We start from the raw sequence: 15,868 nt of genomic DNA on the forward strand, positions 1-15,868 counted from the left end.
GGAAGGTATCCTCAAAGCTCATCTTGTCCAACCCCCCTGCAGTGAGTGAGGATCCCTCCTAGATCAGGCTGCCCAGGGCCACATGCAGTCTGATCTTGAATGTCCCCAGCAGCAGGGCCTCAGTCACATCCCTCAGCAACCTGTGGACAGTATTTTAGCACTCATTGTGAAGGACTTCCTCCTGATGTCCAGCCTAAATCACTCATTGCCTCTCATGCTGTCACCGCAAGCCCTTCTAAACAGTCCTCTCCTGGCCTTCCTGTAGGTGCCATTCAGACACTGAAATGTATCTAAAAAGGTCTCCCTGGGGCCTTTTCCAGACTGAGCAACCCCAGCTCTCTCAGCCTGTCTTCATAGGAGCGGTGCTCCAGCCCACTGATCATCTTTGTGACCCTTCTCTAGACCCCCTCCAGCAGGTCCATGTCTCTAGTGTTGAGGGGCCCATAGCTGGACACTAACAACTTCATTTGCAAAACCAAATCAAACTGGACTTGGTGAGAACACAAATAATATTATGACAGCTCTAATGGCAAAAAAGAAGTATTCACACACATACATGCTCACCTCAGGACACCCAGCAAAGAAACTCCAGGTAGTGTCCTGCATCCCTGGCTGCCCTCAACTCAGCTGGCTTTCAGTCTTTCACCTCAGGTTTCCTGCACTTCTCTCTGTGTTTTCACATCCAGTAGATGACTCTCCCATGCATTTTCATCTTTGCATAAGGACATAGCACTTACTCTGTCAAAAAAAGTTGGTTTATATTTTAAACTACTTCTGACTCATGTTCTTTGTAGAAATGAAATTGTTTCTTTCCCACTGCCCACTATAGGGCAGTCAAAAGATTTCTACTATGATACCCACTTAGTTCAGTAGATGTCTCAGCAAACTGACATTTTGTTTTGCCTTTTTAACACAAAATTTTACTTTGTCCTCTGCTGTGGGGCTCAAGGCACATGACTGAGAGCTGCTGATTCCTTTTGCTGTTACTACATCCAGTGTACCAATTAGTACAGCTTTTCTCAGAAAGTAAGGAAAACCAAACACTTGGCTAAAGCTTTAACTCCTTGAGAGGAAGGCTGCCTATGCAGGGAACAAACCCAAGCAGACAGGAGTGTTAACCAGTTTAAGGCCTTCTTCCATTTTAATTAAAAACAGGAAAAAAAAAGTTGATTTTATATACGAAGAGGAAAAAGTGTAATTCAGCTCTGAAAGAGGACTAAAATGGCAAAATGTCAGGTGCTGATGATTCACTAAGCTTACTTTATAGCTAAATAATATTTCATTTGGTTACGGAGGCTTAATCCTGTTCTGGGATACTGAGTTCAGGTTGTTCCCTCCTCCCTCCCTTGCATGTCACTGGTAACAAAAATCCCACAGGTCAAATTTAACTGCTTGCTATTCCTGCACATCCAAAACCAAAGCAAAGAACTGGCTTTTGAATAAGAAGTCCAAGGTGCATCATCAGGAAACAGGATTCTGCTCTTTGCTCAAACAGTTCAACACTGCCTCATTACAAACTAAAAATAATGACAGAATTAGTTAATAGAAAGAAAACAAACCTAATTATCAGGAAGCAGACTGAGCACAGTCATCTCTTCAATATAAAACTATGCTTTAAACTAGCATCTATGAGCTGTATGAAAACATCCATGCTAAGTACATCCTGAAACATCCATTGTGCTTATACATTTAATATCTAACTAACTCCCCCAGTGCCCTCCTCGCAGATCAGAGAAGACTCCCTGATAATGAGTCAGCTGAAGGAACTGGTATTCTTCTGTGCAAAACTCAATTCTCAGACTTCAGCTCTAGGAATGTAAGCTCTAAAAATCTCAGAATGTCCAAGCTAATCCAGTCATCGCTTCTACAATAATTATAGAGGAAATATTGTGATTATTAGCACCAATAAAGAGGAAAAACTTCAAAAGACTTTCTTTAGCACTGCATTTTAGAGATAATGTGCTTTACTTTAATATACAGTTAAAATGTCAAGGAAATCCCAAGTATGGAAGAGTTTAATTCAATACCAGCTCAACGTATTTTGGCAATGTAAAATTCACTGCTGCCATTCTGTTCAGCAGAACCATTTTTACAGGAAAACATCTTTCATCTATTTATAAAAAGCCTGAGGTTGCTTAAGAGATGCAACAAAATGAAACTTCCTAACCTTTGTTCTTCTAGGTGAGTACCTAATCTACAAAGCACTCACTGTAGCAAAGAGCATGCTGAAATACCCTGCACAGTACACCTGTATGGCTGGCTACAGCACTTTAGCCTTGCCAGCTGAAGTCAGGCAAGTGCTCAGTGGCTCATCAACTACACATTACATACATGAACACAGAGAAACAGAAAAGAGGCAGCCCATAGTAAGCCCAAACGTGCAGTTCTAAGTGATACCACAGGCAGTAGAAACCACAGCACAGAGAATCAACCTGCTCTTAAGAACAGGGCTTAGAACTTGGACCAATACAAGCACAAGCGAAAAAGCAGAGCTGCAGTATCCATGTGGCCTAAAGAGGAGAACCAAATTCTCATGAAACACAGCAAGGAAAACAATCCCAGGGGACTGTCAACAAGTTCTACTTCTGGGCCTTCCAAGAAGGCCACTGAGTAATTTTTTTAAAGGCTGGATGTCATAGCAATGAAATGAGTATTTGGAGAGGGGAGATGAAAGAAAGCTGGGAATGTGTATTTTACAGAAAACAGAGCTAAAACTAGTCACTCTATAGGAAAAAATGCTATCAGCAACTTACAAAAACCACAAAGCCAAGAGGCTTTATTTCAAGAAAACCAATTAAGATCATATTATTTAAAATCTTTGTCAAACAAGTCCTTACAAGTGAAGGTCTTCAAAAGAGTTTGGACAGGCAGGATGCATTTTCTGAACTGACCCACAGAATTCTGCATGTGTTTAACATCACATACACGTGTATAAACGGACACAGCTTTGCATTTTGTGTGTACACTTTAAAACAAAACACACTTGAACCGTGGAGCTATACAGACTATACAATTTACAGAGCTGGCTGTTACTCCAACCCCAAATATATCACCATTTGCTAGAAAACAAACTTTTGCTTTGTACAAGACTCTGACCTGCATAAGTTTACTCCTTGCTCAGGAGGCTGAACGATGAACTACACAGTCAAAAACCCCCTTTATTTCAACTTATACAAAAGGCATTAAAAACCCTAAAATACGTGCTGTACCAAATATATTACATCATACAAGTCAGTCTGGAGTCCTTGATAAATCCAGCTTCACCTCACAACCACTTTTAATGGCATACTTAGTCGAAATGTAAAACCGACTACACTGGGAAACACAACAAATCAATTTCCGAGTGTATTAATTACCTAAAAAAAATAAATTGCTCTAGCAAAACATAAAAATAGATATATTAGTGAGTGAAATACAGAGCTCCCATTCAGAAAAACGTTGTGTGTAAGCATCACGTGGCTTTTTGTCTGATTCTCCCCACCAGGCACAGTACCCTAGGCAGCATGAGAGGCATTTTTCTGTCTGCTTGGCAGATGGATTCCCTTTTAGGATGGTTAAATTGTTAGTTGTTCACAACAAAGTTTAATTTCACAATTGGTGATTTAGCTAGAGCTGTCAAAACACATGTGGGAACTGCCAACAAGAAAATACATCACATCTATTGAAGCTCTTTTTGGCCTCATCATGATAATATCAGACACAGAGTAAGGCATGTAGATTATAGCAATTACAAGTCACTCACAATTCTTTTGTGATGGGAAAAGCTTTTCACCCTCCTCTCTGTATCACCTGATGAATTTTTTCATATGGCTTTTGTTACACATCACACAGAGGTGTGCACTGGCGTGGCTGAATGGGAAGGAGATGAACCTCTATCCGAGGAGGAAGAAATGGATCGTGTGGCAGCCTCCCTCTGCAGATCTTCTACCTTCTTCTGAAGCTCCGTTCGAATGGCAAGGAGCTCTTTAAGATTCTGATGGATTGGAACCTGATGGATAAAGAAAGGAAAAGCTTTGACTCTCTAAGTGAGCTGTCTTCTCGAGCAAAGCCTACACCGTTTCCTTCAGCAGCAGAAGGAACCCAACATCCGTGAATTTCAGCATATCAACATTCAGGAAAAGTGTTTCTTTAGTCATTTGAAATGAAGCGTTTCAGCAAACTGTCCCTTTCTAACAACACAGTTGGCAGGAAATCAATCAAAAGACTGCAAATGGTCTTGTTGGGATACCAAATGTATTCCAGGAAATGCAGCCCTATCCCTTATCAATACCACTTTCAGTTGCTCTTAAAATGCCTTTCCCAGGAGCTGCTGCTGCCCCTGGCTGTTGGGACGGAACTTGCTATGTACAGAGAGCAGAGTCCACAAAGCTAGCTCTGTAAGGAGCATCTTACTACTCTTCTAACCAGGCACCTTTCCAAGAGTCTGACCCTTTCCAGCTTGCCAGCAAGAAAAAGTGCAACAAAACAGTAAATTGCACTCGTGGTAGTCCTCCCAGAGTCACACTCCCATAAACCTTTCATAGAAGTGGGCTGTACAGGTTTCTGCCTCTGCCCAAAAGGCACCACTGTGCAGAGTTCTAGATGTTTTTCATCCTCACCTGGAACATTCAGCTATATCATGGCCATAGCAAGACGTAAGCTGCACTGCTTTTTGCAGCTGGATCTGCTCTCTGAGACGAGTGGAGAGAGAGACCTCTCCTCCTTCCAATTGCCACAGAAAGGCCAAAAAAAAGTTTGACTGTATATTTATTAATTTCTTTTATCCCATATAATCTCTAAACATTTACAGCTTCTGGAAAGAGTAAGGTGGGAAAAGAACTTAACTGGGCTGGCGAGACAGTCATGGGGAGATGCAGCAACTGTAACCCTGTGGATGCTAGATGTTGTAACCAATCCACAGCCTGAGCTTCTGGTATGCCAGGCTCCAGGGAACGGCACTCCCCCCACCATCACTCCCTACAGCTCAAAAGCCATGACAGGGCTGGGATGCACACACGAGCATGAAATCCTCACACGGTGCTACGTGCAGACGACAGCAAAACCCAGAAAGGGCTTCTCTACTCGCCGTCAACACACAGCTGAGTCACAATATATACTTCAGTGAATTCTGGCTTGCTAAAGAAAGCACATCAAAAATCCATGCATTTGATTCTGGTATTTTTACAACCTAACACTCTAGTCTCTGAAACAGAAAAAAAATAATTTCATTTCTAACTGTAGTTCTAACTTAAAAGAATAAACCAGCATCAAACAGTGTTATAAACCAGCATCAAACAGTGTTTTAGGTCAATTTTTTTTTGGCCATATAATTTTTCTTGTTTGTGGCTTAGCCCATAAAAGAAATTTCAGTGCATTCACAAAGTGCTGCTTTCAGTACCCTGGGAGCCATCAATTCATTCAACACGTTGCTCACAGCAACTTCAGAAGTCTAACTTTCTGAGTTTTCAGTAGAACAATTGCTGCATGCCACTAAGCTCCCACTGACCCCAGAGTCCTGCCTTCACTATGCAAGTAATTCCTTCTTGCAGTCTTCTCCTGCATCCACCATAAGCCCACAGACAGCAGCCTCCTTCACTAAAACACAAAGCACACACCCTCCACAAAGCTGTGCAGGGTTGAGAGTTACCCACCCTCCACCTGCCTAGGAATTCACCAGACTAACTCAGCTGGCTGGAAGTTAAGAAAAGAAGCAATATAGCAACAGCTAGCACCATTTACAAGCATATCTATACAAATAGTCACAGCTATATACAAAAGTAACACAGAAATACAAAACTCCTCCCAAGCAGCCAGACTGCCCAACAAGGGCTCTTGACCAACCTCCCACCTTCTTTCCACCCTCTCCCTTATCTCAGAATTCCCCTTACATGCAGGGAAGAGCTGCAAAAGGTTGGCAAGAGGTGTTAGAAGAATGATTAGTTTGAGTTAGGTAGGTTCAGGCAGAGATAGAAAAGCAGATGGCAGCCAGACAGAGACTGACTTAGCTCTGTGTTCTTGTTTATCTCCTGTGTAACTCTAAGCAAAACCAATGGGTAACACAGACATCACTATTACTCTCTTTACACAGCCAATGATCTAATTTCTCCCATTAAAACATTCCAATTAGCCTCAAACCAGCACAAAAACCAATCTGAGTTTTCCAAGGCAGTCCACAGAAAATACATACACCTGAAAACATGGCAAAACCGAGTTTGGTGATAAAGGCTGTCCAAGATGCTGCCTGAGATTTTCCATTATGACAAATTAAAGTTTCAGTGAAAATGAAGACATTCTGGTCTTGATTTAGCACATACAACTCCACCTCCCACCTCTGCCATTTTTTCTTTTCTCAAATAAAAGATCTCTTCCTCATACACTCTGTCTTCAGATTTCTTTATGAAAGGCTTATGTCCACAGCAGAGTGATTCACCCTTGGTATCATTAGTCATGCACGTCCTGGGTCACAGGATATGTGTACACCTGATTCTGGCCCAGCTTCATCATGATTCAGCAGAACAGGCGAGTTTCTTTTAGACACCTTTTACCAGCATTAGCCACTGTGTTCCACTGCATGATACTCCAGCACTCATAAAAAGCAGCTCCATACAACTGGCTTTTGGGGAACCTGCTATGAAACCTTTACATGACACAAAAGCTACTCCAAAACTTGACACGTGATGTAAGGTGCTTTGAGGAGAAAAAGTGTAGCTGCACATTTCAATCCTCCTGCATTCCCCCAGAATCTAATTCAACAAGACACATACTCAAACTCTGACGCAAGTGCTGTTCTCTCCACACATCCACCTCAAAGAACAGGACTGCCTTTAAATAAATTAGCTAAATAACAATAATGACATTTAAAAAGTCTGTGTCTATTCTAGTCACACAAAAACCTCTTCGACGCTAAGACTGCAAAATTATGCTCTCAAAAAGTTAGGTATCAGAAAAAAGATTACTTCTCCAAACTCAACTCAGCCTTCCTGTACATCTGTATAAAGCTGTGGGTTAAATAAACATTAAAAAAACAGCTTCCCCCTTGTATTCTTCATTTATTCAGTGCACAGTTTGATGCTACTCAATTAGTGAGCAGTTATTCAATATTAAGTTTCTCTGCAGCGTCTGACCCCATCCTTTATTTATTATTCTGAACCTGAAATGCTTTAGTTTCCTTTTCTGTACTTTCATCTCATGTCAAGAAACAAATTTATTTCTTCAGCACCCTAATGAGGTATGGGAGTACTAACACTCCACTTTTAGAGGCAAGGAGGAAGTTCTTCACAGAGAGAGTGATTTCCCATTGGAATGGGCTGCCCAGGAAGGTGGTGGAGGCACCGTCCCTGGAGGTGTTCAAGCAAAGCCTGGATGAGGCACTTAGTGCCATGGTCTAGTTGACTGGCTAGGGCTGGGTGCTAGGTTGGACTGGATGATCTTGGAGGTCTCTTCCAACCTGGTTGATTCTATGATTCTATGATCTGAAGCAAGCACCTCTGGGTTTTGCATACCTTGGATCACAAACTGGTTTAACAGAACAGGTCAGCCTCATGAGTATCAAGTAGGATACCCAGGAAATGAACACATTCACTGCAACTCCTCTGCTCCAGGTGATCTCCCTTACAACAGAAGAATCCTGTGGCAAAAGCAGGGGGAAATTTCATTTCTCTGGAGCAGCATTCTGCTCACTCACCCAGAGGGCAATTCTTTCTTTGTCTGCCTTCTGGCCTGCTCTTCCAGACTGTATTCCATTGTTGAACTGAAAGCAGAGAGTTCCAACACCTGAAGCACATCTAGTTCCTGTTCCCAGTTAATCACACTTTTCTGAGACTCTGTGGCAAATGCATCTCTCAGCCCTTTTACTTTCATTTATTCTCAGGCCTTTTGAATTCACTGCCAGAATTTCAGCTCAGACCTCCAAAGTGGATTCATTTCTTTCAGGATACAAGAAGGCACATTCCTGAAACATAATTGTTCTTACTAAAATCTCACATTTGCCCTAGAGATGGAATATTTACAGAAATAGTCACCAAAGAGGTTTGTGATACCAGTACTTTGATATGGGGAAACTTCTTATGCGCTTTCTGAGCCTCCTTGGAAGAAGTTCTACAAAACAATTCAGTCACACATACACACTTGGCGACTCAATACTGATCACTGAGGCCCAGCAAAGCTGTTAGCAAGGCAGAGTATTGTCTTACAACGTGAAAAACAATGAGGGTCACCTTTAAAACGTGGGCCACCTTCTAATAATTGCACACTAGATGTAAACACGCAAGGCAGCTCTGCATAAATACCATCGTATCATTTCATATGGTAACCACAAATGGTTTCCTAAAGACAGATCCTTCCCAAGAAAAGATTCTTCTAGCTTGTCATTAAAACACAGCATCAGGTAGATGCACACTGGTGTAAAAAAATCCCAAGGACATATTTCACACACTGAACTCCTGATATATACTTGAATTTGTGAAATAACATCTCAATTTCAGTCTAGAGAAATCTCTACCACTCGAGGAGTATTCTCAAGTAGCTGACTCTAACTTATTTATTAGTGATAAAGGTCCATGTTAGAATTACATACTTGAAAGGCATAGAAAAGGTGGTGCAGGCAGCTGAAAGACATTTAAATATACCACAGATATTCTTATAAAGACTTGAAAAGCAGCCTGACATGAGGAGCTGTGTTTCCCCCCAGACACCTTCAATTCTTTTACTGGAAGTTCCCCTCTGGAAAAAAAAATACATATATTCTTTTACATTTGAACTAGCTATTTTGTTAACCATTAAGAGAACTGAGTAGAATTGTGGAATTATGCAGCTTTCTGGAAGCCTCTTTCCGTCTTGGAAGGAGAAGATCCTCCTCCTCCTCTCAGGCAGACCTGTTGCTGCCAGTGCTTCCTCACGCCATCCTGTGCAAATTCTTACAGAAAGCATCTCTATTTCTGCCACTTCACACCATTGTGTGCAGTGAGCGATTCCTCTCTCAAACAAAGCCTTCTTCAGAGGCAAAGAGGTACAACAGCCTTCACAAAAACACCTGCAATAGCTTGCTCTGAAAGAGGTTCTCCTTTACTTTGCTGCTGTGTAGAATAAAATGAAGTGGAAGAGTGACAGATTCTGTAAGGAACAAGAAGTTTGGAGAAGATGGTTTATTATGAGATCTTGTTAGCACCTTAACCCTAGAAGTGTGTGCTTGCACAGCATAAGTAGTGTCTCCATGGCAAGCTTTTATTACAGTCCTGTTCAGAAATCATGTAATTGATTTGACTGAGATGAGTTTGCTGGGAGTTTGACAGCAGACTGCCTTCTACTCTCTCATGCTGCCTCTCAAATTAGGAGTGGAAGCTCAAAAGATGCCTCTGGACCCATCACCCAGCTGCATTCATGTTATTTTTCTGCTGCTCTACTCGACTATTTTGATACCAGATTTCCAGAGGTCTGTGCATCCTTTCTGTCACACCAGTCTCCCAGCGTGTTGCTGCAGTGATGCTGCTAGGCAACACGCAGCCACCACCAAGCCCCCATCATTTCTGTCCACACTCCAAGGGGATGCAAAGATCTGCTTCTGCTGCAGAAGAGGAGCCTACACAGATGAAACAAAGCTGGGTTTGTTGGGCTGGAAAACTGGCTGAGCAAATTAAGGGAGATTTATGTCAATAAATGGGGCAAACACATAATGAGAGGGGAGAACTGGAGACTTCATAAGGAAAAAAAAATCTTCAAAGAAAACTTAGGTAACCATATTAGTCATGTAGGGTCAGATGGTCTAGGCAGTTAGGACACACTGACTATCTGGAAAGAGACTGGGGCAGAGAAAAGAAAGTAGAAAGGCAAGGGAAAGGAAGATTAAAAGAAAAAATAAAGAAAGAAATGAAAACTGCTACAAGGGATCCTGCTCTGGCAGGGAGGTTGGACTAGATGATCTTTCAAGGTCCCTTCCAGCCCCTAACATCTTCTCAAAGCAGACTCTGCTCCACCACTCTCCTCTTCATCTTTCCCAAGCAGCCCCTGCTCCACCACAACCACCCTTCGCTCTGCCTAAACAGCTCCTCTCTACCACCACCATTTTTCCATCCATCCCAGAGCCTGGGACAAGACCCTCACCTAGCCAAGATACCACATAGAGGAGCCTAAGGAGGCCCAGACAGCAGCCATGGGTGATGTTAGAGTGACCATAAAGCTTCTTCCTGCCTAACCGGGGGGCCACCAGGCCCCCCGGCCTTTGGTCCCCTTCCCATTCACCCGGTGCGCACCATAGGGACTCACCAGTGATGACAGGAGGAGGATCCTCTGCCCATCTGGGCACAGCTTGAGGCTTCTGCCTTTCCTGGGGCAGATTAAAAAGGGGAGTGGGCAGGGAGGGCCAAGTGGTCACACCTGGAGTGGGAGGAGACTCAACAGAACCCAGGTGTTCTGGGTTGGGGGAAAAAAGGAGAAAATGTGGGGTGGGAATGGGGCAAGTAGTGTGGGAAAGGGGAGATGGTGCTGAAAGGAAGGAGAGAGAGAGGAAAAGGGTGGAGGTAAAAAGAGGAAGACTGGGGAAAAGGAAGGAGATGGAGAGAAAAGGAGGAAGATGGGGGTAAAGAGAAAGATGAGGAGGAAAGGAGGGCAATGGGGAAGAAGGGAGATTAAAAAAAAACCTAAAAAAAGAAAACTGAACTGTAGTGTTTGCACTTAAACCACCCCTTTTGTGACCAACTCTCTCATTTCTGCTCAGAGCAGTAACCAGACCTCTTCTCCAGCTCACTATGTTGCCTGAAGAAGAGCAAGCCACACCTGTCTAAGAGGAAAAAAATGAGGAAACAAATAGAAAAACTAGAAATAAAAAATGAAGAACAAATTCAAATTAGATATATATATATACACACACAAAGTGTGAGGTCTTTCAGCAAGTTCTCTGAGGCAGCAATGTACCCTTGTGGCCAAGAGGGCCATTCTGGGGTGCATCAAGAGAAGTGTGGCAGGTCTAGGGAGGTTCTTCTCCCCCTCTACTCTGCCCTGCTGAAACCATACCTGCAATATTGTGTCCAGTTTTGGGCTTCCCAATTTGAGAGAGACAGGGATCTGCTTGAAAAAGTCCAATGGAGAGCCACAAGGATGCTCAGTGGTCTTGAGCACCCTCCCTATGAAGAAAGACTGAGAGACCTGGGGCTGTTTAGTCTGGAGAAGAGAAGGCTGAGAGAGGATCTGATCAATGTCTATCAATATCTTAGGGGTGGGCATCAAGTGGATGGAGCCAATATCTTTTCAGTGGTGTGCAGTAGTAAGACAAGGGACAATGGATACAAACTTGAACACAGAAGGTTTCACCTCAGTGTGAGGAGAAACTTCTTTACAGTGAGGGTGACAGAGCACTGAACAGGCTGCCTAGACAGGTTGTGGAGTCTGCTTCTCTGGAGACTTTCAAAACCCACTGGGACGCATTCCTGTACAGACTACCCTAGTGTGCTAGTTTGAAGCAGGCTAGAATGTTTTGGTGAGAGAAAGTAGATAATTGGCTATTAAAGGAAAACATGGCTGTGTCTCTTCTCTCACAGTCCCGCTGAGAAGTTTGGGAACAAGAAGGGTAAACATTAGATAACATTCTCCATTTTGTTCTCTCTTTGCTTTTGCCTTCAGACCGAGCCACATCTCCTTAACCTCACTGCCACTAACCTTCCTTCTTAACCTCTTGGCTGAACCTCTATTCTTTCTCAGGATTTGGGGTAAGGTTGAGAAGGGTAGGGGGAGGTGCTGGGGTGGTTGAGAGCCCCTCCTGGGGACTCGGGTGCTCTGGGAAGGGAGTTGTGCTTCTGTATTGTTTATCCTTTGTATATTTCTGTATATAACAGTATATATTGTAAATATCTGTTTGTATATTGTGCTGCTGTAAATAAACAGCTTCATTTATATTCCTGGAGCCCGTCTGAGTTAGCTGGGGCAATTTCTAAAGTGTGGGGGGGTGGGTTACAGCCTAAACCACCACACCTAGGTGATCCTGCTTTGTCAGGGACAGTTGGATGCAATCTCTGGAGGTCTCTTCCAACCTCTACCATTCTGTGATTCCTGCTAGGTGAGGACTTGCAGATAGACAAAGTTGGTGGGGTTTAATTGTACTCACACAGAAACTACAGTTATGCTATACCACATACATACTACATCTAGACATAAGACAGCTTCATTTCCTAGAAAACTCAAACCCTCCTCTTCACAGAATTACTACAATTCACTTGCAGTACTGACATTCAGATTTTCATTCCCAAGTAATCCTTCAGGATCCTGGAGTGCTTTTGGATGGCAAAATTTGTCAACGCAAGGATAGGTATAGAAGAAATTATAACAGCTACTCACTTACAGTAGCACCAAGTCTTAATTAGATGGATATCTACTGTGTATTACTGTACTAGCTCAAGGACAGTCATGCACATGAAAATTGTTCAACAGTGAATGTATTCTGTCTTGTTCAACAAGTATACTTTATCTATTTCAGCAATAGGGAAGAAAGGCTGCAGAGGGAAATGGTTATTTCAAATTCATTACTTGACTTAAGACTGCCAGTTTTAAAAAAATACCTGCTCTGTGCACTGGAAAGACAACAATATCTTTCACTTCAGCTTTCTCCTGCTCCCTGGGAAGAGCTGGAACTCAGACAGATTGGCTTTTAAAACCTGGTTAACACCACAGCCACAGAAAAAAGCCAATTCACACCACAAAAACAGCAGTTTCCAATATTAATCAATAGTTACACACTCGTTGCAGAGGTATGCTCCTTAGAAACCAAGCAAAAAACCCTTATGTTCTGCAAAAGCCACAACTAGCAAACAGAAATTATGAACTCTACCATGTGAAACTGGAACAGAGATTTTTGCAAACAGCTGCACAGCCTTCCAGACTTGGGAAACTCTACATGCCACAAGCTAATGCCTCTGCTTGTTAAAACCTACAGCCCAGGGAGATTTGGACATCTGGCAGACTAGAGCAGTGCTCTGAGTGCTTGCTTTTAAACTATGTTAGAAACTTCCCAAAAAGGAGTTTATTTTTATAGTACTAGTCTCTTTTTTTCTGTACACCTTCTGATGCTGTGCACCTTACAGGACACCATCCCTTTTTTTCTTCAATACCTAGACATCATTCCAGCACACAGCATAAGCAGTTAGTCTATATTTTATTCCCTAACAATTGAATGCTGAGAGTTTTATCTGCAGATCTAAATTGCCTGCAGTAAACCAGAATGGAAATCTCGATTTAGACATCCAGATAGAAGGAAATTCTCAGGTACTCCAGAAACTTGCCTTGTCTCTCAAGAAATTGTGTGCTCAATGAAGGGATGAAATATTAGCTAGGGCAACACTCAGCTGTCTAACCCATCAGGTGATTCCTTTGTCTGATGTCTCCTGTCTCATTCTTTCATGCAAAAAGACGGACTCAGCATCATGGATGATAGAGCAGCAATGTCAGGCACTTCTAGAGCCACAGGATGGGTTTGTCCTGCCACAAAATAGTGTTAAATGGAATGTATAAACTTCGGAAATATTACAACCAATGTCAACATGCTCAGATGAAAAGGCAGAGCAATGTGACTGAAGATAGGCATAAAGAGATGAACACCCCATGTGCCAGACTCTAAGTTATACCCTGTTATACGCAGGATAAAGCATCTTAGTACTTATGTTTTCCAGCTTATTCTCAACAATTTTTCCAGTGATGATAAGCATCTTATTTCTTCTTTTAAACATGTGATATTTTGTGCCTATTGACAGAGAGGTTTAGCTGACATCTAATCACTCAACTGTTCAACAGATTAAATACTTCTGCAATTCTATACATAGCATTAAAAAAAGCTGCATTGTAAGCTATTTACCTGCCTTCCAGTCATTTCTGTATAGACTAAATAATCAGTTATCTATTCCTGCCTTTTCAGTTTCCTTTTTGAAGCCAAGTGTGAACTTATGAACAGAGTTTACCTGGCTTTTTGTGGAAGCCTCAAAGACCGCCTTCAGCAGCTGATACCATTTAAGTTGGTGAATTGAATTTCTAGGTTATAGAGAGTGCTAGCCTTCTATCATGGATTAAAGTCCACACACACACAAAGAATGAATCTGAAAAACTTAAGAGGGATTACTGCGACATTATTTCTATCCTAGTGGCCAAATTCCCATAACAGAGCTTGAAAGAAAACTATCAGGCATAGAAAAATGGGGGAAAAATCCACACTCCACAATTAAACCACAACAGATTTAAGCTCTGTACTCCAAGGGTTAAGATGTCATATCCCAGAAGGCATAAAACCAGCTTAACATATCCTAATGGACTGTGGAAGTTTTGTGACTAGAACACATTCTTTCCCTTGCCTCTCACAAGACACAGCTTGAACTGAAAGGACAGGAACTTTTGCTTGCGTTCTGCAAGCAAAAATACTGCCCCTGCAGAAGTCATAATCGGGAGCATAATTTTTTCTGTTCTCCCCATCTTCCAGAATTGTCTGAGCAAATAACTAACCGACATCTGGCAGCCAGAACTCCTCAAACCAGTGCAAGAAAGCCTGAATGACTGCACAGAAAAGGAAAGAGAACTAATATGATAGCGGCTGTAAAAAATCAAAAGCATACTATCTTATCTATTCCAGATTAGTAGGGTCACCTTAAATCCAGTAGTAGATACCCACAGAGTACACACCTCTGTATGAGAGAACAAGAGAGTTTGTATTCCACATGTCACACACATGTGGAAGACACAGCAAATAGAGTTTTCCAACCCAAGAAAAGGGCAAATCCGAAATAAGTCTCCTCAGTCAATGAACTCAAGTAAGCTAGGTCTAAAATTTATCTGATTTTCTTGGGACAAGAAGTCAATAATGATGTAATGCCTCCAAACTGAAACCAAAGAACATATTATTTCACTTGAGAATTAGAATGACCTTGATGAAGTGTACTTAAGCAAAAATGGAATCTACAAGAGAAGTCCATATTTAACCTAGTGTTTTCCACAGTCTTCATTTCTCAGACACTTGAGCCTCGAACCCTATGGAAAGAGGCTGTGTGTTACCTAATCTTGCAGGACTTACTGCGATACAGATGTAACCCTAAAATGAGGCTGTGGCCATTTGAGCTAGATTTCTAGCTCAGACATAAAAAAATTCAGAACAGAGAAACTTAGAAGTGGAAGCTCTGAGTGGAGAGGTGAACATTGTAGGGATAGGCCATATAACGGCAACAATGGATAAGTTAATACAATTTCATTGGAGCATCAAGAGCTTTATGTCTGGAAGCACAGCTTGGACCATCCCCTTGCTGCTTCTGCTGCTCCCACTGCTATCTTCCCCTGACGCTGTTTTGGCTGATGCTGCTTTTGCTGCTGTGCCACTGCTTGACCCCTTCCCCATCTTCCTTAAGGTTACTATTCTCCTTATACTGTTATATTTAAATGGTAAGAAATACAATTTTCATTTTTCCTGACTTTCCAAAAATCTCTGTTGTAGTAAGTCTACTCTATTGGGGAAGGGATCCACCCTAACCCCATACAGGGGCTCTGATGCAAATAAACACCATTTAAAACACCAATTCAGCCTTCTGCAAAACTTGGTTAGAACTGAAGACACAGCACTACGAGCAACTTTTCCCAAAAGAAGAAATGTTAAACTTTGTATGTCCTACTGCAATGAAGAATATTCTCAGATCTTACCATACTTCTACCAAGTCTGATAAGACACAGATACTCAAAGAGTGCATCAATGCAAAACTAAATAGTTGCATCCAGCAATTTTAAAATTAAAAAATAAAGGTGATGTATGCATATTTCCAATAGAAAAGCCAGTGAAGTGCAACGATTAACTTCTCTCAGTCCATTTAAAAATTCGAGCCCAAATCACTCCTCAAGATGAAATTGGAAAACCTTAAGACATTGCCTCAACCCAAAA

At 42.0% G+C, this 15,868-nt stretch overlaps 1 protein-coding gene across 5 annotated transcripts in view; it reads right to left on the bottom strand.

Annotated features, from left to right (window-relative positions):
• Window positions 1–2,749: 2,749 nt before the first annotated feature.
• MTMR1 (myotubularin related protein 1) overlaps window positions 2,750–15,868 on the bottom strand; it is a 40,449-nt gene continuing 27,330 nt past the window's right edge. For all 5 annotated transcript variants that reach the window (XM_064159578.1, XM_064159576.1, XM_064159577.1 and 2 more), the window contains one exon: window positions 2,750–3,988. In XM_064159578.1, the coding sequence (XP_064015648.1) occupies window positions 3,824–3,988 (165 nt within the window). In that variant the 3' untranslated portion in view covers window positions 2,750–3,823. The remainder of the gene's footprint in view (window positions 3,989–15,868) is intronic.

The sequence above is a fragment of the Pogoniulus pusillus genome, chromosome 19 (assembly GCF_015220805.1).
Source record: "Pogoniulus pusillus isolate bPogPus1 chromosome 19, bPogPus1.pri, whole genome shotgun sequence".
Taxonomy (NCBI): Eukaryota; Metazoa; Chordata; class Aves; order Piciformes; family Lybiidae; genus Pogoniulus; species Pogoniulus pusillus.